The sequence below is a fragment of the Bombus huntii genome, chromosome 5, assembly GCF_024542735.1.
Source record: "Bombus huntii isolate Logan2020A chromosome 5, iyBomHunt1.1, whole genome shotgun sequence".
Classification (NCBI taxonomy): Eukaryota; Metazoa; Arthropoda; class Insecta; order Hymenoptera; family Apidae; genus Bombus; species Bombus huntii.
In genome coordinates this window covers 12520666-12547146 of record NC_066242.1, presented here as the reverse complement: position 1 = coordinate 12547146, position 26481 = coordinate 12520666, and the positions used below count along the sequence as shown (strand labels likewise).

The 26481-nt window shown below is 30.8% G+C and overlaps 5 protein-coding genes across 14 annotated transcripts; 1 reads left to right on the top strand and 4 right to left on the bottom strand.

The window, feature by feature from the left end:
• Positions 1–217: 217 nt before the first annotated feature.
• LOC126865591 (4'-phosphopantetheine phosphatase) lies at positions 218–10194 on the bottom strand. Of its 5 annotated transcripts, none has more exons than XR_007689597.1 (15): positions 9724–10107; positions 9269–9548; positions 8960–9143; positions 8791–8883; positions 8515–8668; positions 7931–8121; positions 7565–7839; positions 7356–7508; positions 7176–7263; positions 6822–7026; positions 6569–6726; positions 6329–6498; positions 5925–6248; positions 2122–4407; positions 218–1749 (listed from the first exon to the last, which is right to left on the bottom strand). XR_007689597.1 is itself a non-coding variant. In XM_050618315.1 (14 exons), exons 1-13 carry the CDS (start codon positions 9830–9832, stop codon positions 5936–5938), a joined length of 2373 nt encoding a protein of 790 aa, XP_050474272.1. In that variant the 5' UTR covers positions 9833–10107; the 3' UTR covers positions 218–4407; positions 5925–5935. The 5 variants fall into 5 exon arrangements, 3 of the variants coding, with proteins under 3 accessions (XP_050474272.1, XP_050474270.1, XP_050474271.1); XR_007689598.1 differs by having other exon boundaries at positions 2461–4407; XM_050618315.1 differs by having other exon boundaries at positions 218–4407.
• A 339-nt stretch (positions 10195–10533) lies between these two features.
• Positions 10534–14416, bottom strand: LOC126865594 (alpha-1,2-mannosyltransferase ALG9). 3 transcript variants are annotated; one of them, XM_050618325.1, is made up of 12 exons: positions 14277–14416; positions 13810–13948; positions 13468–13673; positions 13265–13378; positions 13075–13185; positions 12711–12993; positions 12528–12644; positions 12237–12450; positions 12010–12151; positions 11811–11940; positions 11589–11719; positions 10534–11510 (listed from the first exon to the last, which is right to left on the bottom strand). In XM_050618325.1, exons 1-12 carry the CDS (start codon positions 14354–14356, stop codon positions 11369–11371), a joined length of 1809 nt encoding a protein of 602 aa, XP_050474282.1. In that variant the 5' UTR covers positions 14357–14416; the 3' UTR covers positions 10534–11368. The 3 variants fall into 3 exon arrangements, with proteins under 3 accessions (XP_050474282.1, XP_050474284.1, XP_050474283.1); XM_050618327.1 differs by having other exon boundaries at positions 13810–13962; positions 14277–14367; XM_050618326.1 differs by having other exon boundaries at positions 14240–14362.
• Positions 14330–15962, top strand: LOC126865602 (cilia- and flagella-associated protein 300-like). The gene is made up of 7 exons (XM_050618339.1): positions 14330–14443; positions 14710–14826; positions 14945–15026; positions 15110–15179; positions 15243–15415; positions 15478–15650; positions 15719–15962. The coding sequence occupies exons 2-7, from the start codon at positions 14732–14734 to the stop codon at positions 15915–15917; spliced, it is 792 nt and encodes a 263-aa protein (XP_050474296.1). The 5' UTR covers positions 14330–14443; positions 14710–14731; the 3' UTR covers positions 15918–15962.
• Positions 15949–21692, bottom strand: LOC126865593 (uncharacterized). 4 transcript variants are annotated; one of them, XM_050618324.1, is made up of 11 exons: positions 21516–21692; positions 19716–19869; positions 19599–19646; positions 19339–19520; positions 19145–19265; positions 18544–19072; positions 18275–18480; positions 17956–18193; positions 16851–17067; positions 16613–16785; positions 15949–16527 (listed from the first exon to the last, which is right to left on the bottom strand). In XM_050618324.1, exons 2-11 carry the CDS (start codon positions 19847–19849, stop codon positions 16429–16431), a joined length of 1947 nt encoding a protein of 648 aa, XP_050474281.1. In that variant the 5' UTR covers positions 19850–19869; positions 21516–21692; the 3' UTR covers positions 15949–16428. The 4 variants fall into 4 exon arrangements, with proteins under 4 accessions (XP_050474281.1, XP_050474278.1, XP_050474279.1 ...); XM_050618321.1 differs by lacking the exon at positions 21516–21692 and adding an exon at positions 20394–20950; XM_050618322.1 differs by lacking the exon at positions 21516–21692 and adding an exon at positions 20700–20950.
• Positions 21693–21944: 252 nt separating this feature from the next.
• LOC126865810 (sodium channel protein Nach-like) lies at positions 21945–23704 on the bottom strand. Its single transcript, XM_050618705.1, has 5 exons — positions 23546–23704; positions 23224–23416; positions 22985–23145; positions 22759–22908; positions 21945–22626 (listed from the first exon to the last, which is right to left on the bottom strand). The coding sequence occupies exons 1-5, from the start codon at positions 23677–23679 to the stop codon at positions 21945–21947; spliced, it is 1320 nt and encodes a 439-aa protein (XP_050474662.1). The 5' UTR covers positions 23680–23704.
• Positions 23705–26481: the final 2777 nt, after the last annotated feature.

Sequence of the window (26481 nt, the reverse complement as noted above, 5' to 3'; positions counted from 1 at the left end):
CCTACATCCCATTTCATTCTCCGTGCAAACAAATCTGAGAATTGCAGGGCTGCGTTTATCACGGTGCAATCGTAATAAACAGCTGCCATCCCGGCGAAATTAAAACCGAGCCATACTCATAAACCAGGCTCTTTCATAAGCGCTTACATGCGGCACACGTGAACAAGCAACCTTTTTTCACGTGTTTTCACGTGTTCACATTTACTCTCTGTGTCTCTTTCTCCTCCTTTCTTTTTTTTTTTTTTTTTTTATTCGCTACGCTGCTATTCAAAGATACATACGAGCTTTAATAACAGCTGCCAAAACATTCAAAAAGCACGCGATTATAGGAATCGTTCGTTAAAGAACGAACATCTTTTTGTACATTTAGAAAAAAAAAAGAAAAAGAAAAAAGCACGACAGAGAACTAACGAATAATTCTGGTTGCAGGAAACGCGCGATAAAATGTGACGCGCAAATGAAAACAAATTCTTCTACGTTTCCGTTTCGCTCGGGGATCGCCTTGTCAAAACTAATTTCACATAACCGAACCGTATCGTGCGAAAACGGACAAGAATGGAACGAAACGGTACCCCCGACGTTCACCATTGTTCTTGGTGCACTTCCGCAACGTCTGTTGACCATCAACAACACTGGGGACCGGCGATAGCTTTTAATAACTTGGCGCTGAACGGGATCGAAACCGAAATACCATCGTCCGATCCATCGTCGTTATTTCTTTCTAAGGATTATTCGCGATGCCGCGACTTAAATCGTCGAGTTTCCATCGAATGGAATTATTTCATCCATTCATACGGCGATAATACAGCTTAATAACGCAGAGTGTAACATTTCTCTGCAAATTCCATCGATACCTGAGAAAGCGACGAACGAGTCGTAATACTTGAATTGTTTCGCGTTCTTCCAGATTCGAAGAATTCGTTACAAATTGATAATTACCACGATATTTCGCGTAGCGCGTCACGAATTTCATTTCGGTAACGAGAGAGACGATAAAAAAATCCTCCGCATCCCTGGCATAGATAAGCTTACGCGAACGAGAGCGTGTTCTAATTGCGAAATTAACGTAATTAGAGCGGCGATGGTAAAACGGAACGACGATTCATCATTTCCTCGTCGTTTAGCAAATTTATCGATGCGAACTTGCCACCGTTCATCTATCAGCCTCCGGCTGTTATCGCTGTGTCCGTCTTAATAACGTCATTCGACGTACACATACGATAAATGAACAATTGAAGAGGAATTACGAATGATTAAATTATTATCGGGAAAGATTGCCGTGGATGTTACTTTGGCTTAGATCATTTTATAAAAATCAAGTATCGAGTAAACGTGACGATACTATTTCGTACTTTGAGAAATCTTCGAATCTTCGTCTAATCTAACGAATCGTTCGTCGCAGATGATCGCATGATATTCGTACAAAACCTATTCGTCGCGGATCGATTCCATTTCTAGGAGCTAGCAATAACCCTTCGATCTCCTTTGACACGCTCTCCTCTTCGGGATTGAAAAAAGTTAACGCGAAAAGCGTCTAACGATAACCGAATCCTTTTCAATATTTTCCTACCCAAGTGCTCGTCTAAGGTTGCCAATGCAATTCCTGACGATGCGACATAAGGATCCATTAGATACTGCGAATCCTCGAGGATTGTAGCTGAAACCCGATGGTAAAGGCGTATTCGACTTACGTTTCGTTTACTTGTAAAATATCCATGTTACATCTTAGTTATCCATCGATATATATAACTGCGATTTTTAAATCATCAGTAATCGCAATAATTTCATAATAGTTACACAGGTCATCGATTGTAGTAGTTCCTGGAATTCGATCACAGTTGCAGCATCTCTGTGCCGAGCGGGAAGGGGGTGATTCTACGCGAAAAAAGAAGTCGAAAATATAGAATAAAGATTTTTCGTTTGAGGCTTTGTTTTCGAGAAAATCGACTTTGAACTTTGGCTCGGCACGCGTGCGGTACGTTATAACGGATCTCACTGTAGATCGTTGTCTCGATGGAAAAATTAAAAAAAAAAATTTTTATTCTATATTTTCGACTTCTTTTTTCGCGTAGAATCACCCCCTTTCCGCTTGTACCACCAGTTACCAACCACCCTGTATACAACTGCGATTTTTAAATCATCAGTAATCGCAATAATTTCATAATAGTTACACAAGTCATCGATTGTAGTAGTTCCTGGAATTCGATCACAGTTGCAGCATCTCTGTGCCGAGCGGGAAGGGGGTGATTCTACGCGAAAAAAGAAGTCGAAAATATAGAATAAAGATTTTTCGTTTGAGGCTTTGTTTTCGAGAAAATCGACTTTGAACTTTGGCTCGGCACGCGTGCGGTACGTTATAACGGATCTCACTGTAGATCGTTGTCTCGATGGAAAAATAAAAAAAAAATTTTTTATTGTATATTTCCGCTTGTACCGCCAGTTACCAACCACCCTGTATACAACTGCGATTTTTAAATCATCAGTAATCGCAATAATTTCATAATAGTTACACAGGTCATCGATTGTAGTAGTTTCTGGAATTCGATCACAGTTGCAGCATCTCTGTGCCGAGATGACACGAGCATTTTGAGATTCCGTGCCCAATGCTGGAAACCCAATAGGGCTTAGATGTGATAGGTGGCTCAGGATCGAACGTAGAACCGTCTCTCCTTCTTCGGCTGTATCATGAAAAAGGATTGAAGAACTTGGCTCGTAAATGTGTTTCGTTCCAACCCACTCTTCATTCTTCTCTCGCGATACTTTTTCCATTCTGAAATCTCACGGAACGATCTCGAAGAGAATTTCAAGCAATGTTCGTTGACAGGAATTTTGCGTTTTAGGTTATGTTTGACTACATTTTCTCATACTCATAAGGAAAAAGTGAAGCTCGCGGGGATACCTTCTATCTAATCCCGTTCTTCATTCTCGTACCGTAGCGACTATCTAGCCGCGGTAGCGGCGCTCGAGAACTGCGAGCGTAATTTCTACGGAACCGTTTCACGTCAGATACATGGGTGCAAGTGCAATCCGCAATCGCGGAGGAATCCCTGGGAAGGAATTAAAGCTGACGCGAAGAGCTCTCAAAATATCTACGCGCACAACGACAACATTGTGTTCATGTGGCCACAAATAAGCGCATACGCGAATATTCTCCTACGTAATCTGCATGAAATTACGTAGTTAGAACACTGGCATTAAACGTACGCTTATAGCTGCGAGGAAACTTAGGCTAAGATTCGAGACGAAAGATCTGAACGTTGGATATCCCCGGCAGTGCTAATAGATCTTTCATTTTTCGAAGATTCAACGAAAACAGGAGTTTCGCATTAGAAACTACGAGGAACATCGACTTCCGGTCGAGAAGGATTCCATCTCGTTGCTAACTGGTCTTGCGTTGCCCTACTAGAGCTGAGTCAACATCCCCTAGATCTATTATTTCCCTTGCAAATAATTATAAGGATTCTCTGGACGAATAAATCTAGCTAAAGCTCAATGCATCGTCAGTTCGGCCAGAATTTCAAATGAAACGCGAACCTATCAAAGGGTTCCAGAGAAAAGAGAATCATCGCCGTAATTAACATTTCATCTCGTTCGAAATGTTATCGCGATTCTCTTTGCTTCTTAGCGTATCTATATTTGCATAAATTATATTCTATTTATTCTTTCCTTATCCTGCATCTCCTGTTATTTTCTCCCTGTTATTATCTCCTGTTATTATTATATTATATATTATATATATTACAAATGGACGTTATCGTGAATTTTGTTACATTGTAATTTATTAGGATATTAAAAATAATTGCAATACGACTAAATACGAATTAACGATCGTAAAATTTTCGATGTTGTATAAGATTGAACAAAATCTGAGTAGATCTAGGCGGCAGAAAGGATTTCTACCGAAAGCAACGCTACCGATCGAAGTGAAATATATAATTGATTAAATAATCTCTTGGATCGCGTTCGACGCATGAACTGACTTCTAGAAGCAAACCATCAGACAATATCGCCCAACAGGAATTTAATAAAGCCAAACTGTAGAACGTTGCGTAAGATGTGGCTAAAAGAAATGAACGCGGAACGTGCTTCGCATACATACAATCACTTTTCTTCTTTCCTCGTTGGTCTTCCGATTCTTTTTCTGATACCTTTTTCTTGCTTTATCAATCGGTATACTAGCCGATGCTTCCCTTTTCCGTATTTTCTTCGCGAAAATGCTTTATACTATACATCTTTTACCGAATCGTCCTTTTTTAATCTGAAAGAGCCTCCTTTTTACTTCCTTATCGGATATACATAATAGACGGAACGATACAGATTGTACCCACATGACCTCGATTTCCATTTTATCTACTGGTACGAATTGAACATGAACATGATTTATGGATCTCGCTGATAGAGGCATTCCTAAAAAGGTATATATAGCTCTCAAGAGGATATAGAATAATTACATATTATAGGTACTAAAAGAAGTAAGAGTATGTTGTACGAAATTTATTATTCAAAAATACATTTGCATTTGATTCATAAAATGAGATATTATACACTGCTGAAAATAATTAGCGGATCGCTATTATTGACTTGATAGATTGACATGTTATTCGTATAATACTGCGACAAATATTAGCCCTAAGACAATCATTAAAAAAAAAGAGTATACATACCTAGTAAATAAGTAGTATAATCAAACACGGAAAACGATCATTTAATTGTTTTGAGCAGTGTATATGAGTAAAAGATCAACATCGTAAGTATGTAATATAACAAAATTTAGTTAGATCAATATTGTGTTTTTATTTGGTTAGAGCAATGCGCAAATGAAGCTACTGTGAAAACAAAATTTCTTCGACTTGTATATTAATTATTACTTTTAATGATCATTAAAATATCCTGTAATTAAATCTCAAAGAAGTTTACGTTTTATTTACATTTTACAAAACAAATCAAATATCACATACACGTATATGGATTGAGTATTAACAAATGGTTCACATAGAAGTTTTTAATTTGTAAACCATACTAACATCATTTTAAGTTTCAACAATTTTTTCTGTAATTCATTTTCGTTTTTTATTCGTTTCTCCCTATAAAATCTCAGAATTGTATTCTAACAAATTGGTCATTTTTGGCGACGCATATCTTGCTCATTAATTTCATATAACTAATATTCCTCTTGAATCTTTCTTCACAAAAAAAAATATGTTTAACACAAAGATTCCTAATTTGACATGAAGCGATAGATCTCTATACAAAAAATTTCGAAGTCAAAAAACATTGGTATCCTAAACTGTTTTACTTTTTATGTGTTATTCTATTATATTGTCTATCAATTTACTGTTTTAATTTATACGAATATGTAACTTTCTATTAGAACGTTACATTATCACAGAATATGTACTGTACAGTATTTATATGATGTAGGTCTGTAATCATTATAATTGGTCGTCATTATTTCCTTTATATCATCTTCTCTCTAAATCACGAATAATTTTATTATTTTTGACTAGGTGTTAATAGTTATTCACCAATGTTTCTTGTCAGTACCAGAATTTTCATATTCAAATACATTGAAATACGTTTCATATTCGAAACATGTAGGCTAGATCACGAAGCTTGGTAAATTTCATGATATTAAAAACATATTTCCGAGGACCAAGCTTCAATCATAAATACTATGTATAAATTGTATAATAATTACTCTATTGAAAACGAATAATGATAAATTTTATAAAAAAGTATTTAAATAATGTTCCTTGTATAATATTTTCATTCAAAATTATAAGTATACGAAGATTTTCGCTTCTTTTTATATACATACTTAAATACAAATAAAGAAATACTTTAATGTATCAGTTTTCAATTTCTGGAATTAAAATAAATCTTTCAATGTGTATAATTATACATAATCTAATATAGCCACATACGTTTTTATCATTTATCCCTTTGCGTTACACGTGCAAATGTCCGTTGCATTCTCTGCACATTCTGATGGACATTCTTCTTTCATTTTTATTTCTATATCACAAACTTTATTATTCGTTGGTGGACGTTCATATTTACATATTACAGCATACATGTCACCACCTAATCGAAGTGCTAACCATCGATTTTTAACAACTGCTAATTTCAGACACTCACAAGTCATTTTTGCATAAAGATTCGTATGAAGCGTTCTACCCATTCCCTCTAATACGATAAGATCGACGTTATGTTTTACCATCGCAAGACATAGATCTAAATTGAGTCGGCTATTAAATATCAAATAATTCGTTAAAATATGTAAAACTCCAAATAATTATCTTGTAACTATATATATTACAATGATTACCTTAAATCAAGACAGGGACTAGCTTGAGCTGTCTCCATGGCAAACAAACGATTTTCTTTCAGAGCTTGTCTAATAACTTTGCATATTTTTGCTGCATCTCGTAATGTTACAACCAATTCTGGATATGTGACATCATTTAATGCTGGCATAGAATTAGCACACAGTATAACCTAAAATAATTGTTATTTTAATTTAGGAAATATATTGTGGTCAAATTCGAAAAAATACAAGACAACCAACTTTTGTTCCTCGTTGTAATAAGTCACGAGCAAACGGTAAAATTCCCAATACTATATCAACTCCACTATTGTCAACGAAAATAGCAGCACATTTATGAGGTGGACCAGTTTTCAATCTCTCTATCCAATCATCCAAATCATCTTGTAGCCAAGGTCTACCTAAGTTTAAGAAAAATATCATATCATCTTTATTAATGATTTTCTTTTTTAATATATTAATCGTGATCATAAATGTCACAAGTCTGTGACAGTACCCGGTATTTTTGCTTGAGCTTCAGCAAAACCAAAATCTGTTGTCTCCATTAAAGTTGCAACAGCTTGTGCACCCCAGTCAAACATATTACCACTCAGAACTCCCAGAATCAAAGCTTTTATTTTTTCTGCTCCTTCCAATTCATCGAGAACTGCTATACGACTTTTTAAATATGTTAAGGCTTCTTCATTCTCCTTTTTCTTTTGCTATATGTAAAATAAAGATTATTATGTAAAATAAAGATTATTATGTAAAATAAGGATTATATGTAAAATAAAGAAAATTAATTAAACATACATATATCAAAAAAATCATAACATTATTGATGTAAAAATAAACTTTTCTAGAAACTTACATGCAGATATGGATCAGGAAAATCGAATTCTTTCATGCAGTGTTCAATAGTATCCAATAATACTCTGACTGTAAGTGTTCCATAAGCACTATAATGTAAAATGATTTAACATTATATTACAAATTATAGAATTATAATATATTTATATGATGTATACTTTTATTACTGAGCTGAACTTACAATGGTTGAAGATGTAGATAACGCAATCTGTTAACATATTTTTCCTTCAGTTTTGTTGCTCTATCTTTTGCAGTTGGACTATGTGGCTGACTGTGAATAGCTTTGGCCACAAATTTATCCACTGATTCTTCAAGACACTGAAGCCAATAATCTCTAGAAATATTAAACATTGCTGTATATGGTTAAAAGATCTACCATTCATAACTCACCTTGCTTCTTTATCCTCAGCAAGATCAGTTGTATCAGGATTGTAAGATGCAGGATCTTTCAAAAGTGGACAAAATGTTACAGCAGTTTCTGCTTGATCAATTTCCAACTGATCTACTTTAATTCCAAGATTCGTAGATATTGAATCTTTAAATCCTGAAGACCCTGCATAATTTTCCAGCCAACTATATTCATCAGATTGTTCAGCACCATACAAAAAGGCCCCAATTGCACCAAGATAACCTTCATGACGAAGGAAAAGAGGTTTTACCTTACCCTACACATAATTTAATAAATGTTTATCATTATTTTAAGAAAAATTTTGTTTTGGACTATGATTACGTAACAATGAGAAGTTTGAAACTAACATTCGACCAATATTTGATAGAATATGAAATAGTATGCATTGATAGAGGGTGGTTACGAAGAAAGTAACCACCGAAGTAAACTTTATCCATTTTATGTACAGTTGCATATAAACTTGCTATTTGTCCAATGTCATTGCTTACAGTAAATAAAAGACTTCTAGCAAGATCTGCCTCAGAATACTTTGGTCTTCCTAAAATCCAAATAACAGAATTTATTTCTTAAGAGATCTTATATAGTTAAGAGTTTTCGAGAAAAGACGTAAGAATATAGGTACTGAAATGATTATAAACCAAAGGAAAACATGTGATAATAAATAAATTAAGCATACGACATGTAGTTTAAGAAAAATGAAGATATATTTACATGTGTAATCTATAGTTTTTACATATAAGAGGGGATATATGTTTTGAGATAGTGCAGACAGATGTGAGTCTCAGGTTGTGTTGAATACTCTAGGTGCTATATAGGAATGAGTGAGAACTAGAAATACATAATCCAAGTTCTTTTTCTAAGCCATGAAGCCAAAACATAAATAAAGATATAAATACCTAAGCATCCTATCAATAATTGTTTACTTTCTTACCTTTATCATTATAAGTAACTTTGCCAAAAGAAGATGCAATAAGGTCTGCAGATAAACCTTGTGAGGAATAATCGCCTGCATAAATATCCTTCACTAACATATCAACATTACGGTGATCTCCTCTTTCTGCAAGTTGCAGCAATTCATCAAAGCCCTGTGTATTTTTAAACATTTGTAAAACTGTACTTATGTACTTCAGTAATATTATATAAATATAAAAACCAATAAATTATATACATAAGCTAATGTATATTGGACTGCATTTAATACTGATACCTTTCTTTTCGTAAGCAAACAACCTAATCCCCAAAATGTTCCACCTCCTGTAGCTGTACCACCAACTCTTTCAAATACTTTATCAGATTCAACCTAAAAGTATTATATAAATTTTAAAAAATAATACCCTACCCATTGAAGGTGACTAATCACTATATTTATAACTTACTTTAAGAATACTGACGCCGCTACCAATGTTTACTAACATATATGGAAATATATTAGGATCAGCTTTTTGAAATTTATATTCAGGATTCCCATGTCTTTCAAATTCAAATGCTTCACAAGATATATTTTTAAGTAAAAAATTACAGCCTTTTATTAAACATGCGAATTCATCTTCTTTATCAACTCTAAAATAATGTTTTAATTGTGTTCACTTTTTGTTCGAAGTATTTGATTTTAAATTATAAAGAATTCATTTAACAGATGAACGACAAAACAACATAACTAATATTATCTTATATAAAATGCTTACATTAAACCTAATTTTTCTTGTAACAAAGCATTGTATTTATATGCTCCTCCACCAGTCACTTTAATGTTTTTACCATAAAACCTCTCAACATTTACTAAATTCTCCTTCACAAAATCCAAACAATTTTCAATGTATCTTGTTTCAAACTTAACAAAGTGAAGTCTATTGCCTTCGTGAACTCTGTATGCACGTTCTCCACTATTTCCTAAGCCTGTATCCTCATACAATGCCTTACGATAACTAATCGTTGAATAATAAGCTATTTTTGTCAAAGATAAGCCTGCAATCAAATTAAAGCCACAGCAATCTTTTACTGTATTATTAAAAGATAATAGCTGATCGTGTTCATTTACAATAAATATACACAATTTTTTAATAACATTTAAAATATATTCTTAACTTAATTAAATTTGTGCATAAAAAAGGTAGTACAATAATGGTAGGACAATACATACCAATGTCGATCGCGAATTTTTGAGCATTTTTTAAATTTGCAAACACTTCAACAGCACTTGGCAATTTTATGAAATGAGTTCGTTCATCGTCGATTTCCAATGTTTCCATTTTATATTAATTTTAACAAACTACTGTGCTTTGAACCACGTAGATACTTTCACGACTGCCAGACGGTATAAGAACTACATCACCTTAAGTATTAATTTTATCATCGTTTAAACATTTGCCAATGAATATCACGTACACATACAATAAAAGAAATTTTTCTGCTCTAGGACATACATGAACGCGCATGAATTAAATCCTTGTTTACCTGAAACTTATCACGTTGATTTAAAAATGGCTATTAACATTAAACAGATAGAGGCGCCGTTCGGTATACATGGCGCTAAAAATTTGATTTTAATCAAGTATTGCGTAGAATGCTTAATCACGTATAAATTAAGAAAATCAGATATTATAGTTGACATTTTTGTAGAACATACGACTTAGTGGAGAATAGTACGATAATATGATTAATGGTAAAAAAAATTATGAAATTATAATTCTTTTTACATACATCATTTCTACATAAATATATTCATATATTAGGTTATTAGTATTTATGACGAAAATTTTGACTATCCAGCGATACAATAATTATAAAAACTTATCTGACAAGGAGACAACAATATATATTTTTAAATATCATATATTATTTTATTTAATTAATACATTTCACCACAATTATATATAAAATATTGTTAAAAATAAATCAATAAAATAAAATAACAATTAAAATATATTCGGAAACTCAGATTTTACACATGTTCATGGAGTAAACAGTTATATTAATTTTTATCAGAATATTTATAAAATATAATACAATAATTTACAGAACATTTGCAATTAAAGTTAATTATATTGTACTTACACAAATATACTCATAAATTTACTATATATATATACAAAAATTTGTTAATTACAAAATAAGTATTATTTAATCATATGTAAATGTTATTATTAAATATTATTCACCTAGTACGGAAATAATGTTATTATATCTACCCCTTTAAGTTTCTTATATTCGTATATATGTAAAATGGCGTCAAAGATACTTAGTAGCCTGTTGGAATCTGTGTTAAAATGTTAAAAATGCAGTAATTAAGCTAATATACTTTATATTGTTTAGTATTTTGTAAGTAAACAGTAATTGTGAATTTAATTTTTTAATATGATACATCTTTAAAAATTTGTTACACAAATTTATTACATATATTATATATATGTCATACTAAAATTTTTATATTGTCCAGTAAATTAAGCTACATTAATCACGTAAAATCGCTTATATATTTTTCTAGAATACACCAATTATATATTAAATATGAGCGCATATATATTGCTCTATATATTAAAAACTGTTTATTAAAACAAAAAATTTCTATTGTTTAAAAATCTGATCATGAATTTCTTCATTTTGAGCAAAAGTAAAAAATTGTGTAATCTTTTATTTTTTTAATCATTCTTGGTTTTTCTTTGAACCCATTCTTTTTATCCTTTATCATAAAGTACAAAATCCATCTGAAATACAATATCAGACATGTCATTTCAATGACACAGACCCTGTTTATTAAAATCATATACGTGTTCCAAAATTTCTATTCAGGAAAATTTTGTATTTTTTTCTTTTGATAAAAGAGGAATCGATTTAAATTTAATATTTTGTAATAAATTATATGAACCATATGTACAAAATTTATGTGACACAAAAGGAATATAAAACGCACGAAAAAATCGATGCGATCTGAAAAATAAATGAGACATTAATTTAACATAATAGATATAAATAAAATTTAAAAATTCAAATATGTAATTCACTTACCTTGCGGAATTTAAAAATTTAGATGACGTTATTATCGTGAAATTATCGTTTATTCGAGAATAATTTGGTTCTAAACTTGTGTCAGTACCAATGTCCAGGTCTAACACAAAATGGCATTTGTCTAAGCTAAACTACAATATAAAATATTATTGATTAGATTAGGCTTTGTATATAAACCCATACTTTTAATATATTTATATTATGATATAAATATCATCTTACATAACGTGTAGGTTCTTCTCTATTCATATCATTAAAATAGGGTTGTATAATACCAGTTGCATTTTCATGATCTAGGAAAGGTTGAGGTAACTGACCCTTAAACTCTGATCTGAGATACTGAAGTTTCCAACTAAAATATTGATTTTTTAGAAAATATGTATTGCTTTAAGTTGTATTTGTCAAAAAATATATTACTTACTTATTTGATGGAAAGAAAAAGCTACTCGGAAATCGGTGCCACTCTTTACCAATGCAAAAATTGATATTAATATCCTTAAATATTTCTCTCTCTAAACCAAGTTTATTAGCATCGATCATTACTTCCATTGGCGCATAATAGCCTGATATAGAATAGAATTTTATCTTGATTAAAATACATTTCATTCTCTAATTAATAATATACTTTGAAAAATTTTAGCTTTTTACCTTTGTATATTGCCAGTGATCTTGATATTCCAAGAAAACCACATATTAAGATGGCAAAAAATGTTATATGAACAGTATATTGTAAATAATGATAAGCAATGTGTGAAGAACTAAGCTTTGTCCTGATAAAAAAATATAATTTTTGGACAGTATCTACAGCTATACCTCCAACCAAACAAATCATTGGATATACAGGAAATAAAAATCGTTCTTCCTGTAATCAAAATATGACTATAGATATAGTCATGTGTTTTCATGGCCTTAATTACTAAATAATGTTACTTAATTTACCTTGTGAGGCTGTAAGAAAAACACTAAAAACCAAAGATATAGTGGTGCCAATGAATACCAGTAAGATAAACATAGACGATCTCTTGGTCTGGCTGGTACAATTAGCCACACTAAAAGCTATATGATTCATTAAAGTATTAATAATTGTGAAGGTAAAAACATCATGAATTTTACAAATATTACCAATCCAAATGGAGCCCAAAGTGCACCAACAAAAATGAAATTGAAGTTTAAAAATCCATTATAAATATAATAACTGAAAGGTTCTGTTCCATAGATATTTGGCCCATGATTGGTGAAAACATTGTACATTACAATGTTCAATGGTGCTATTACCAATTTCCCATAATACATTGAATCTATCCATATCATTGGTACTAAAACAACAGCACCAGATATGATTACCCATTTCATAAATTTACTCCAGTCTTGTTTATGTATTAACATTTCCATTGCAATTGGTAATCTGCAAAGGATATGAAAAAGATTTATAGCACTGCTACATTTCTGCTGTTTAAACTACTCTAATTCTACATAAAAATTATACCCAAGTAAAGCAGCAAATGGCCATCCTAATAAAGCTGATATAGCTGTAGCAAAGATTGCTAATTCATACTGCCGGCCATACCAAGCTGCTGTTGCAACAGTACTCAAATACCTGTATAAAAAGCATACAAAATTAAATAATCTAATTATTTCAACATTTGTTTAAATGATATTAATTTCATACAACATACATTGAAAAAGAGGATGGTAGAAATGCAGCACTAGCAATATACATGCCAGAGCTGAGGATAAGAAATACTAATGTTAACCTCCCTATATGAATCCCAAATTCTCTGCATACATTTCTATCAGAGAAAAATGATAAAATGTAATTATTATCTTAATATGATATTTATTGTTAACGAGTCCATAATATAATTCAACAGATACATACTTATAGAAGTATACTTCAGATAAAGCACAACCCACAGATAATAGACATCTTACAAAATAAAAGACTAGAACAGGATTTGGTTCTAGTAAGTAATGGTAAAGCTTTGCTGGTACCATATGAATCAGCAAATACATATATGATCTTAATGCATATTGTGGACTATATTCCCATGTTTGTTGACCGGTCCCATAAAGCAGATAGTGACTCTAAGACAAAATGCAATAAAAAAATAATATATGATTATAAAATAAATAACTCATTTATTAAAACAAAATAATGTAGTACAAATAAATTTATACAAATCATACAAAATTATTGAAACTATTAAGAACTATTCCTTACTGGTTCCCAATAGTTATAGGTTTCATCACAATCTGTTATGTGGCTCCAAATAGCAGAACAAAATCTAGCTGATAGAAGCAGCTTAAATGCTGTATCCACACCAGGATATATGAGACCAGTATCAGAGGATTCTTCTGGTCTGAAACACATACCCTTAATTTTCCTTAAGATTTGTATTTAATTTTACATGCATGTTTACTTCATAATTAGTAGATTTATCTTATCCTAAGTAGAGTTTGTTAGCGATAAATTAAATATAAAAATAAAATAAAATAATTATCTATTGATAATTATAGAATTTCTATAAAATAACATATTTATGGTTCTTCATCAAAATAATTTAATATTGAATCACAAAAGAAAAGGTTAACCGGCATACAATACATTTAACTTTATTAAACACGAGATAACTAAACAATGCTCTATTCACATTTTACTATTAAGAAAGAAAGAAATATTGCATCTACTTTGAAAATCTTCTGCCATTCAACTTTTTCAGTTCTTTCTTAGAAACAAAAAGCTGACGTTGACGTTGATTCGGCGCCATGGTTCCTCAAAGCCTTTTAACTTATTTAAATATTTGTTAAACTATACCAGTCTATTGATATTTTTGTTGATGTTAAAATCAATACTAGTAAATTTTATGATATAATATATCAAAATAATTATAAAAATAATTATGAAATAATTTATGTAAATATATTATAAATATACATATGCAGTTTCACATTTACTGTAACTATATTTTTGCTTGAAAATGTGATTCTTCTAATGTTTCTAATTCCCATATTTCTCATATTTATATTATAATTCTCAAAAATATTGTCTACTTGTCATGTAATAATTTATATATATATATATATATATATATATATCTTTCCCATATTCTTATCTCCATAGTAACAAATAGCATTGTATAAAAATGGAGATTAAACCCAGTTATACATTTGTACCTCTTGCACAAAAGAATTTTGTTGGAATAAATGACAAAACGATTCAGGAATTTCTTTCCAAATGGTAACAATGTTAATTGATATATCATGTGATTGATTTATATGTATATACATGCAAAATTTAAAAATTGATCCTTATCCCAAGAGTTGAATATAATAATAAGTTTATTTCAATCTTACAGGGGAATAAGAGGAAATTTTATTATTCAACATTTTACATTCAATGAACCCTTTCAACAATATCATAAATACCATTTGGCTGAAGTTAGTTAATTACCATATAATATGTTTTTAACTTAATTTTAAATAATTCCAATCTACTATCTACTATCTTTTAATTGTTTTAGGCTTTCTTTCAAGATAATATTGTAACTAAGGAATTATTAACAAAACAAGGAAATTATTGGTTAAAACAAGGTAATAAAGATATTTTTCTATAATATGATATTAAATATTGTTAATTTTTGTCACAATTAATAGGCATAGTAGCATCAAGTGTAGAAATAAAGCCAATTCCTTGTTCTGTTCTAAACATGACTTTTTTTAACAAACTAAAAGATCCCAAAAATGGAGTTGTACATAAGTCTGGAATTATTTGCAAAAGATATGATATGGAAATAGAAAATTTTTTGATCTCTGATAATCTTAGAGCGGTATGGATCTTTATTACAATTAATTTAATAATAATATGTACTTATCTATAATAAATTTATAGATGTTATTAGATGAAGAATGTCCAGAATATAATTTATATTTAAAAGATGAACGCGAAGAATTTATATTTCATATTTTTCAAATGCTTGTTCTTGGTGGAATATTGTGTCAATATGAGGATGTTTTAAATCCATACTTAGAAGTGACAAAGGCCATTTATAAAGATTTAGTAAGGTTGTATAATACTTGCACAAATATTTTGTTCTTAAAGTCAATAATAATTATATTTTTTATTATCTTAGAGTACAAATGAATAAAGATGCAGACTTGTCAATCAGTACAATAGTTCTACAAATAGTGGCTAAAGATAACAGAGGACAAGCTTATTTTCCACATGATCCACATCATAAGCAAAACATAGGATTTCTGTTAATTGATGGTACTACTCACGAGATTACAACATTCTTACATCAGTTTGGAGAATATTGTCTTTTACAATGAATGTAAAAAGAATTTACACATATAAAAAGAGTTATATTATAAGAATATTTTATTAGTATAAAACGTTATTTATTACGTAAATACTGAAAATTTTTATTAATTCATTACATTGTATTGTGCATTATTTACATTTTATATTCAACATGTACCTAATACATAATAGTTTGTTGATATATTACTAAATATATTACTAACACCTAGTAATATAAAATTTAGTAACAAATATTTTGATTATGCAATTCATAAATACTCTTTGGTATCACGTTAGTTGGCACTAATGAAAATAAATAAATAGCTTAGGATACTGTCTGTCTTGCACTGTTTTGTTCTATACTTCATTCTATACCACATTTGAAATCATATAAATGGTAGTTTATATTATTTTTTCTACATTATGCTTGTGTTTAATATAACTCTAATCACAGCACCTTTATGATTTGTAAACTTTGTTGTGATGTTTTCTCCGCTCCAGTTTTAAATACATGTGTAACTTTCTTCAAGCACTAACTGTTTAATCCTTACAATAACAGTATTTTCGTAAATGAAATAATGAATTTTCTACACATCTTGCCTGAGATCCATACATATTGATCCTACTAACATCTGAAATCTAAAATACGAATCTCAATATATTTTCATTTGTATATATTTTTTTAATAGCTATATTGATTAATATAATTTAATTGCAAACTTACTTTGGTTGAAAAAGTGTTTTTCTTTATATCATAATTAATACTGGCTTCAAATAAACCAAATCCTGGCTCTGTTTTTACTTTCAACTGATAAGTTTCAGTAGTTAATTTTGTTTTTGCACTAAAGTCTCCCATGAAACCATCTTGATCTCCTGATTTGTAGAATTTCAGTAAATCTACAATTTTACACTTTAACAATAGCAGATCAACATAAGTAAGAGTTATAAATTGTTTACAATACCTTTATTAGGTATAAGTTTAGCAGCCCACAATATCTCTTTTAATTTCAACTCTTCACATATGTTGCGATGATTTTCTGTATAAACATTAAGAAATTGGACAAAATACTTGGCTGCAGCAATCACGTTATCATCATCAACTGAAATTTCTTGCCAACTCAGGCATGCACACCAATGTGGTTCTATAAATGCATCTGCACACGTTCTCTCTAACGGTATCTGCATCGTTATACAATATGATTATTTATCAATTTGTAACATTTATTGTAAGTTTATATAATTATTTAAAAAACATTAAATTAGAAAATTAAAGCAGTGATAATTCTGTTTTGATTTTCCTCTTCAATTTGATATAATGTAAAGATATATAATAGCATAACTTTAAAACAAAATAAATAAACGTAAAGTATTAGGTTAATTTATAAAATACCTAGTGCAAATTTTTTTCTCTGGGAACTATTCCATTTTGAACTTTCTTTACTCATAATACCTGATGAATAGGGGTAAAATATAATGATTTTGAGTTTAGGAATCCATTGATTCAAAGGTTATGCGTTTTTAAAGTTTGGTTCTCTTAGTATACTACTTACTTAGCTTAATCACGCATAAAAGCACGTATATGTTGAAAGATTCCCAGCATTTCTCTTATCTCTTGGCAGCAGTTTTCGATTAGTTTTTGTACACTAAACATCTCATAACTCTAAAACTAATAGCTAATTTTTCGACCCACGTTTACTGCGATCTTTTACTACTACACTGAAATTTGGCACCAACTTTTATGAACACCCTGTGCAGTCTTACCAATGCTAATTTACTCTATCTATTTAATCTATCTACAACTTTTCTACTTTCATGAGACAGTATCTAGTTACGTCGTCATAGTATATATCAACAAAGACGAACGTTCTGTATATCTAGCAGGAATAATACGAAAAAAGCTATACAGAATTTTGCAACCTTTTACGTATAATAACTTTTGAGCGGGAAAATTTTTAAACTTAAAATTACTTGAAGGTATTACTTAAGGTTTAAGATATTACTTTCAGTAAATATAGATTCCGATCAAAAAAATGAGATTTCATGTAATGGATTTTATATAATACCCACCTTATCAAATAAACTAATGGCTCTTTGCTGACGGTCTCCAATTTTTGGTATTTCAAAATTCAATATGCTTTCTAATGTTTTGTGAACATCAAACGGTGTCGTTAAATAATGTGTATTATGTAAAAAATTGGCATAAGCTTCTGGATAAACTCTTTTAAACCAAGGGGGAAAAGCAAACGAAAAAAATGGTAATCTTTCCTCTTGTTTACCTTGCAGAGTGTTACGAATTTCTGCAAACCTTTAAAATGAAATTTACAACGTTAGTTTTTTTTAGATGTACAATCCTATACAACAATTAAATTTATCATATCACTCAAACCTATGTCCATGATCACTCATCACTATCAATACTGTATTATTTAAATGACCAAATTCATTTAAGTTCTTTAACCAATTATGTAAATCTTCATCTACTACACCTATGTCATTATAAGAATCATGTGAAAGTTCTCCATGAAAACCAAATAGAAATTTTGGTTGATGTTTGCGGACATCAAAAATTTCTTTAATATAATTCAGCATTACCTAAAAGAATACTAATGATGTATAGTTCAGTAATTGTAATATAATTCAAGAATTCAACCATACCATATGTCTAGGAATGCTTCCAATGCAATATTTATTGTAGTATCTAAAATATGGTGCAGCAGCTAAATAGAATGTTCTCATATAATGATCAGTTGGTTGTTTCTTAAAACCTTTTAGACGATATGTGAAAGTTCCAATATGATGGACATCCTCCATGAATCCTGTTATATAACCATTTTCTTTGTACTGATTCCATATCATTGGATATACATCAACATAGTTTGCCTTTAGTCCCATGCGTTTTCTAGTATCTGGAAGTTCAAGCTCAATCTTTCCAGTAAGTATAGGAATAAGAGCTTGTGGTGTTCCATCACCTACTATATTGTATCCTTCTAGTATTAAAGCTCCTAAGTATTCTTTTAAATACCGATATGTTTTTGGTAATTTGCGTATAAATGTATTTCTGGATAGAGAATCAAAGCCGAACATAAGTACATTTAGTTTAAGGGCCTTGTTTCCAACATATTCCCATTTACTTTTCTCGTTTACTTTAGGATCATCCTTCACTCCGGCCATAATACTGTGCCATCTAAAAAATTGTGTAAAATATAAATTTAACTAATTTGTCAGTTGACTATTTTTCTTAATATGTTCTTCTTACTTATTGCCATCTTTTGATTCACATTTAATATCAACAAAATCGCTATGTTTGAGAACATAGGAATCTTCAGACTCAACAGCAGGTTCGAATAATACATTGTAATCATCATCCCTAAGAATTTCTGTGAACAATTGAAATAATTATGTCTAGTATGTTCAATATGAACATACGTCATACAATTTCATAAAACTAACCACTGAAAGAGCAAATTATGGATCCATGTCTTTTCTTTGCTCTGCTGCTAATAATTAATCTTGAACCATGGAGAATAACCCAATTTTCTGGTGTACATTGCAAAGGTGGGACATCATGAATAAATTTAGTAATTTCTGGATTAGAAACATTTAATTGAGGTAGTTTGCAAGCCACAACTCCTCTGAAAACATATAGATCTCTTTGCATTTTTATATTTAAAATAAAATTATTCTAATAAAATTATATATATTATATGTACCCAACATAAGATTGTTCAGATTCCTTAATTAACCGAGATATGTGTATTCTGGAATAACACAAATTACAATTAAAGATGATATATTCTTATATTTTAAGGAATTAAATTATTGCTTACAGTTTATCCAGATTTGACAAATCATTGTCACTAAATCCCAGTTCCGAACGAAAAACTTGTACAGCACAAAACAGCAGTAAGACAAATAAAGCTGTTATTGTGAAACGACGAAGATAACATGACATAATCCTCATCTTTATTTAGTATATCATATCTGGAAAACAAATTGTATATTTTTATCTTATACTCTGCATATGAATGTTCTAACTTCTGGAAATATTTCAGGGTAATAAATTTCTTTAAAATTTAATGTAGTTTTCAAAAACACCGTAATTAATAATGTGATTAATAAGTAAAAACATTTGTTTATATACAGTCACAAAAATTTATTATACAATAATAATTAGCATTAGAATTAGACATCAACTTAAATAACAAAAAGTCAAATAAGAGAAAAAGGAAAATCAATTCAAAAAGAAGTTTGTTAATTAAGTTTGTTAATTTTGAATTAAATTAATTGGCGGCATTATTATGTAGTGCCTATTAAACTATTTCCTTTGTGCAGAACATTGTATATAGTTCCTTACTAAATCTAATCCTTAATAAATTTAGAAATTAAAATTCAAGTCCTTTTTTCTTGTTATAAGATTACATTACAATTATTATATATTACTACATTATGGTTGAAAAGTTTCCTTTAAAAAATTAACTGGCAAGTTTTTGTTAGCATAAACGTACGTGAAAATCGACAATCCAGTAACTGGATAAGTGACTTTCTATATAATGGCAATACTTATTACGTTCGCAGCGTAGACGTAAACCCAATCGATTTTTTTTTAAAAGGAACCGTCGAATTAGAGAGAAACTTTAAGATTTAATGTATAAGTAATTATGTAATGTAATGAGATTTTTTCAATAAGCTTCTTTTCCTGTTACTTCCACTAATATTATAGGAGTGACAAGCATAAAATGAGCACATTAAAAACATTTAAAAACTTGATGTTTCTTAAAGTTTGTTTTTCCTTTTTCTGATCATTCATTTGCCTTGTTTTGAAATTATCTCCTATTTTATCACACCGAAACGTTGCAACAGCGAAAATATGTTATCGGGTATTGACATATTCCTCTCACAAAACTGTAGATAAAAATGACTTTGATTCCAAACTAAAGCTGCCACTGTGCAGGTTATTTAAGGGAAATGCGCATTAAAACTGCATCTCGTATATTGCAGAATCCACAAATGCAAAGAGAGGGAAAGAAAAAAATTAAATCTCTAATACTTTCACCACCCATCCATCATTATTCTTGCCGATTATTATTGATTACGAACGGAAGGATTTCAATTGTTCGACTTTAATCTTTTTTTATCATAATTATTTTATGATTATGATAATCTTTTTTTTAAAATGATAGCATAGAGATAATAAAAATAATATATATGAAATATTAAACAGAGGTATTTGATAATTTTAAAAATATAATAAATTAAAATTACGTACTTAGTAATGTATTATAAGCAATAAGAAGCTTATATGAGATTGATACAGTATGCACCCTGTTATCATCCTAAATACTTTCTGATAATGATTTGATTGCTTATCGATAAAGATATGTGAGTATTCAGTTATCAAAACAGAAGACACAGATCACATAAAAATTGATGTGAAACGTATCACTATATTAATGTTACTCAGCACTTCGCTGATTCCTTGTTTAGCTCAATATATTATTAATTATTTCCAAAGTATGCCGTCTGATCTAGTTAAAAAACTATGTATTTTAAGAATTCCTATCACTTCATTGCCTAATAATTTGACATATACTCTCGACAAAAGAAGTAACAATTAAGTAAAAATATACCTGTGAACAATGCGAAACTGGAAAGAGTTGGTAAGAATTCCGTATAGATTCAACACAACCATAAAGATAAACACTCGTATTAGTCGGAGGCGTGCCGAAAATGTCGCATGTACCAACGAAACATCGCAACGCGCAACGATGAACGATAAAGAACGGTGCTAGCGTTCTCTGTGCCATTCCGCTAGGCATTTAGCAATATAACTCTTACCAACTCCGTTATATTTACGATACAAGTAAGGATTTGAAAGACTGTATTATTTACGCGCGCTTCTAATTACCGATGCGGATCGTAATGCGTCTGCGTGAAAGCATTGAATAAATATGGAATCGTGATAAGGATCTTGCGACTTTGAAAAGATTAATAGCACGGGAATGATAAAATTATAATTTATATCGTTAAACAAAACAATGCAAAACTTTTAAAAGGAGTTAATCAATATACAAATAATATTTTTGATTAGTATCTGCTTTCTGTGGAATTTTTTCCACAACATGAACAGTCATGATATTGTACTGTTCCCGAGATGATTGAATTACAGCTCCACAATAAGTTCTAAGAGTAAAATAATATCCAATTTCGATAGATACAAATAAAGAATATCCTAGAAAGAGACCTGCAATACCACCGAACGATACAAGTAAATCTAAATAACCAAATCGTACTTCTCTCTTGTAGAGAGCTGTTGGCCATTTTCTCAACATAACTCGATTCGTATTTTTAGAAGAATTTTGTATTTGCGTTACGCTATATGACGCATGGTCGCAAGATAGCCAACAGTTACATTGAGTTATATCGATTTTAACGTTATTGAAACAGGAATACTTTGAAAGTGGGCATTCTGTTTTACCATCGAACGATAGAAACCATGGTAAACACTTACAATATTTAAATATCTTATCGATCAAACATTTCATTTCACAATCATTAAAATTGACAAAATTTATATCTTGCTTAGTATAACATTTTCGTTGTCGAAGAGACAAATAACGAATATCGGGAGTTGTATACGTTATATGAACAATAAATTCAATATCTATAGGAAAATGTGCTTTTACTAGGGCTCTTTCACCTGGACTTGGACTCGTAACATTTTGTTGCGTATAGTAAACTCTGCAAATTAAAATCTGAATTTAATGATATATTCAAGACCTTGTAATACAAGTATCACTGATTATTTGTATTTTATGGCAAAAGAATTATTTAAAGAAAGACTTTATTTGTAAAAAGTAGGTATATATTTACCTTAAAGGATAACTTGAACTGAACATCCTAAATTCAAAACTCCTTAGATGATCAAGAATTTTAAGTGGCTCTAAATATTTAGATTTACAGCAAATACCCACAGCCGTATGTACTTTTACAAATAGTGCGTTACATGATATATTTATTCCCCTAAATTTTATAATGAGTCATATAAAGTATTGTTTCAATTTTCTGTTTGTAACTGAGGTTAAAAAGTGATATTTACTTGTATACGCAGTCACTAATTAAAAGATCACAATCAGGTCCCATTGCTTCAAAAGTTTTACGAAAATTGTTTTTGTTTTTGTAAGTGAGAGGGAACGATTTTACATCGATACGTTTTTCAAAAATCCAATTGTACAATTTTTCGTATATATATATTTCACCCTATATACAAAAAGTAATCTTATGAGAATAAAGTTATGAGAAAATGAGTAATTTTATGAGAATAACAGCTACGTTTACCTCAGGTATGTCCGAATGATTCAAATGAAACCAGTCGAAGCAAACAAAGATTTGAGGAAATTCAATATTAACATTTTCTGTTATTATATCTAATCCGGTTATAGTTGGCTCTGTTTGAAATTTATCTAAGATGATTATGATTATAGCTATGATCGCTAATAGCGATACAAATGTCAAGAGAAACCATATTAATCTACGAATAAATCAATTAAAAATTAGATAATAATATAATAAAGAGAGAGAGAGAGATACTTTTAAACCGTTAAATAAGTTATTTATTTTATACAATTAATTGCAAATAATTGCTGAATTATAAAATTACCTTTCCCACTTAGGTCGTGTGGAATCCACAAAATATGGAACACCATGCAACGTGTTTTCCAAAAGATATTCCCTTGATCGGAATTTCAAACTGGAATGTAATTCCTTGCATGAAGGATTGTACTTGTATTTCATTTTAAACTAAGCCTGGCACCGTATACCTTTGCAGATATATTACTACTAATAGCAAATAAGCTGAACAACGAGATCAAATCGACCGTTTTTTGAATCGCATGTTCACTTTAGATCTATATTATGCATATTATGCACGTAACACGATTAATTTATCAGCTTGATCAAGTAAAAGGGAACAAAATAGAATTATAGATTAATGTGTTACAAGGCAAAGTAATAACGCTATTTAAATATTCCTTTATAATAAAGCGTACCACTTTTAGCTGATCAGTGCTGTTCGTTTAATTATTATACCGGTTAAAAATTTTGTAATGAAAATTATTCATCTTAAACGATAAAAAAAAAAACGGAGGTAAAGAAGCGAAAAATATCTTACGTTCTTGGCTGAAAGAAACAAAAGAAAACAACATTTATTATTCTCTTTCTTTCTAGAACGAAAAACGATTGCCAACAGGAAACTATCGATAACTATGCGTTTATTCGAAGTATTGTCTTTCGAATATACGTTTTTCCAGTTGCATCTCGTCATTTAAGAATCGGCCATCGTCTGTGGAAACACAAACAGTCCTCATCTTCGTGCCAGCTTCTTTATTATTTTAGACCACCCCCTCTTACGACCACCATCTGCATGCATACCGACGTTGTTCCGGTCTTCATACCCAGGAAAATCGACGATCACCGAGTTAAAGCGGGTGTAAACTACCCTCTTGATGTCTTCCTCGGATCAGATTTCGCTCACAGAGTTCTGCTCTCTCTTAATGCGAAAATTCATCGTGCCCCATCATCAAGCGCACGACCGTTTGTTTTTCTAACTTAAAACACGTGTTTACGCATTCGAATATTATTCCTCGTGTCTCCTTGCATAGATAAATAAAGAAATTAACTGAAATATCAAACAGACAAGGATGTTTCAAGCGAAGTGAAATATCATCGAAGCGACATCAACGTTTGTCTTAAATAAGAAGAAACCCAAGAACCGAGGAATCGTATGACGGATTACAATTGTCAGGAATCGCAGTAATAATAAAAAGATGTCTGAAACTTGAAAGAAACGAAGAAAAAGAGAAAGAAAAATGAACGATCCCCTTTGTTAGGGGGCCGCTCGACGCACTGGCGAGAAAATACTTCGGAGAAAAAGAAGCGGCGCTATTCTTGCGTCCAGGTGTGAGCCTGTAACGCCAGTGTAAATATACAACACTTACGCCATTCCGACGGAGCCTCTTCGAAAACTATTAACGTATCCTCCTATTGCGGCTTTGCCGACCATTCTTCCGTTCCGACCCATTTCTCTTTCTACTGGACCATGTTTTCGTCCCTTCGGAACATTAAGTGGCACGTGTTAAAGAACTTAATCAGGTAGCCATCAACGTTAAACAGCCACCGACTCGATCATCGTTCACTTACCGTCGATGAAAGATTACTGTCATTCGCCAATAGTATTTTACCTTGTCCGAGGGTGGATATGATATTTATGCCGTCAGGCACATATGGCGTAACAAATAGTATGCCAAAACATGAGATCACGATGACTATAGATCGAGGACGTTTGTGGAACTGTACATTTTTGTGGAAAACATTATTTACATGTTGTTGTTTATAGACTCGTTTACCATAGGATTGTTTATTGTCAATATTAAGTCCAATTAAATCAACGTAAACAGAGCGTTATGCTCTTATATTTGCCACTCTCTTTTTATTTATGTATATGATGTTATTTTGTATGTCTTATAATCGTAGGATTAACATACAATGATTAAAAAGCGCGATCACGTTATCTGCAGATTACAGGATTTGTCGTACTTTTAATTCTGATCTTCAAAATCCTTAGCGTAGTTTATGCGTGTTAATTGTATCAGGATAAAATTAATTACATTGCGATAGTGCGGCAAATATTCTACATACGAATAATCTGCAGATGTCCTCAATTTTCGATGGTTGTAGACGCGACGTTACGATAAAGGAAGATTGATTGTCACAGAATTTATGATTTTATTATTAACATATTATATTCTATTTGCATTAATACACATGCATGTGACTGCGTTGCAAATCATGTCGATGAACTTTTCTTAATTAGTGACTGTTTCCCTAGTCGATCATTGTTCCTTGGGATACTAAATTGATTAGATTTCGTAGCTTTTCATAGGCCTGACAGTCAACGTTGCTTGAAGAGAAAGAGAAACCGATTAACATTTACTGCGCGTTAGTAACGATAGTAGTGACTGACTAAACTATAATAATCGATTAAATAAGCTTCTGGAACGACGGAATATATGATTTTCGGGAAGCTTATTTAATCGTTAGAAAACCTTATACGTCGCAACGGCTTTCGTCCTTTTATAGAAAATACGGAAAAATAATAAGGATTGTTCATTCAAAAGGTAAGTAAAATAAAATAATAAAACTGATACAAAATTATAGAGAAAAATATCATAGAATATAAGATGACGTTCGAACCTAACGAAGGCGTAATTTTTATCACTGAACATTAATCGAACCGCAGGCATAAATTACTGTTATTTCAAGGAATTTCAATTTTTCCTACGCAAACTGTAACATTTCAGCAAAACTAATTTCTAGTTTCCGATTGGCAAGTTTATATTGAAATGCTGGCGATGTTTTGTTCCTCGATTTACGTAACACTTTCGACGCAAAACGACATAAAACGAGACGAAAAGCTAATTTTTATGTACGGACGATTAGTCGAGATTACACAAACGCAAGTATCCATAGAAGAGTTGTGTGGTCGTGACTCGGGTTGACTTGTTTATCGCGATCAGGAGCTGAAAAGTCAAGTTATTC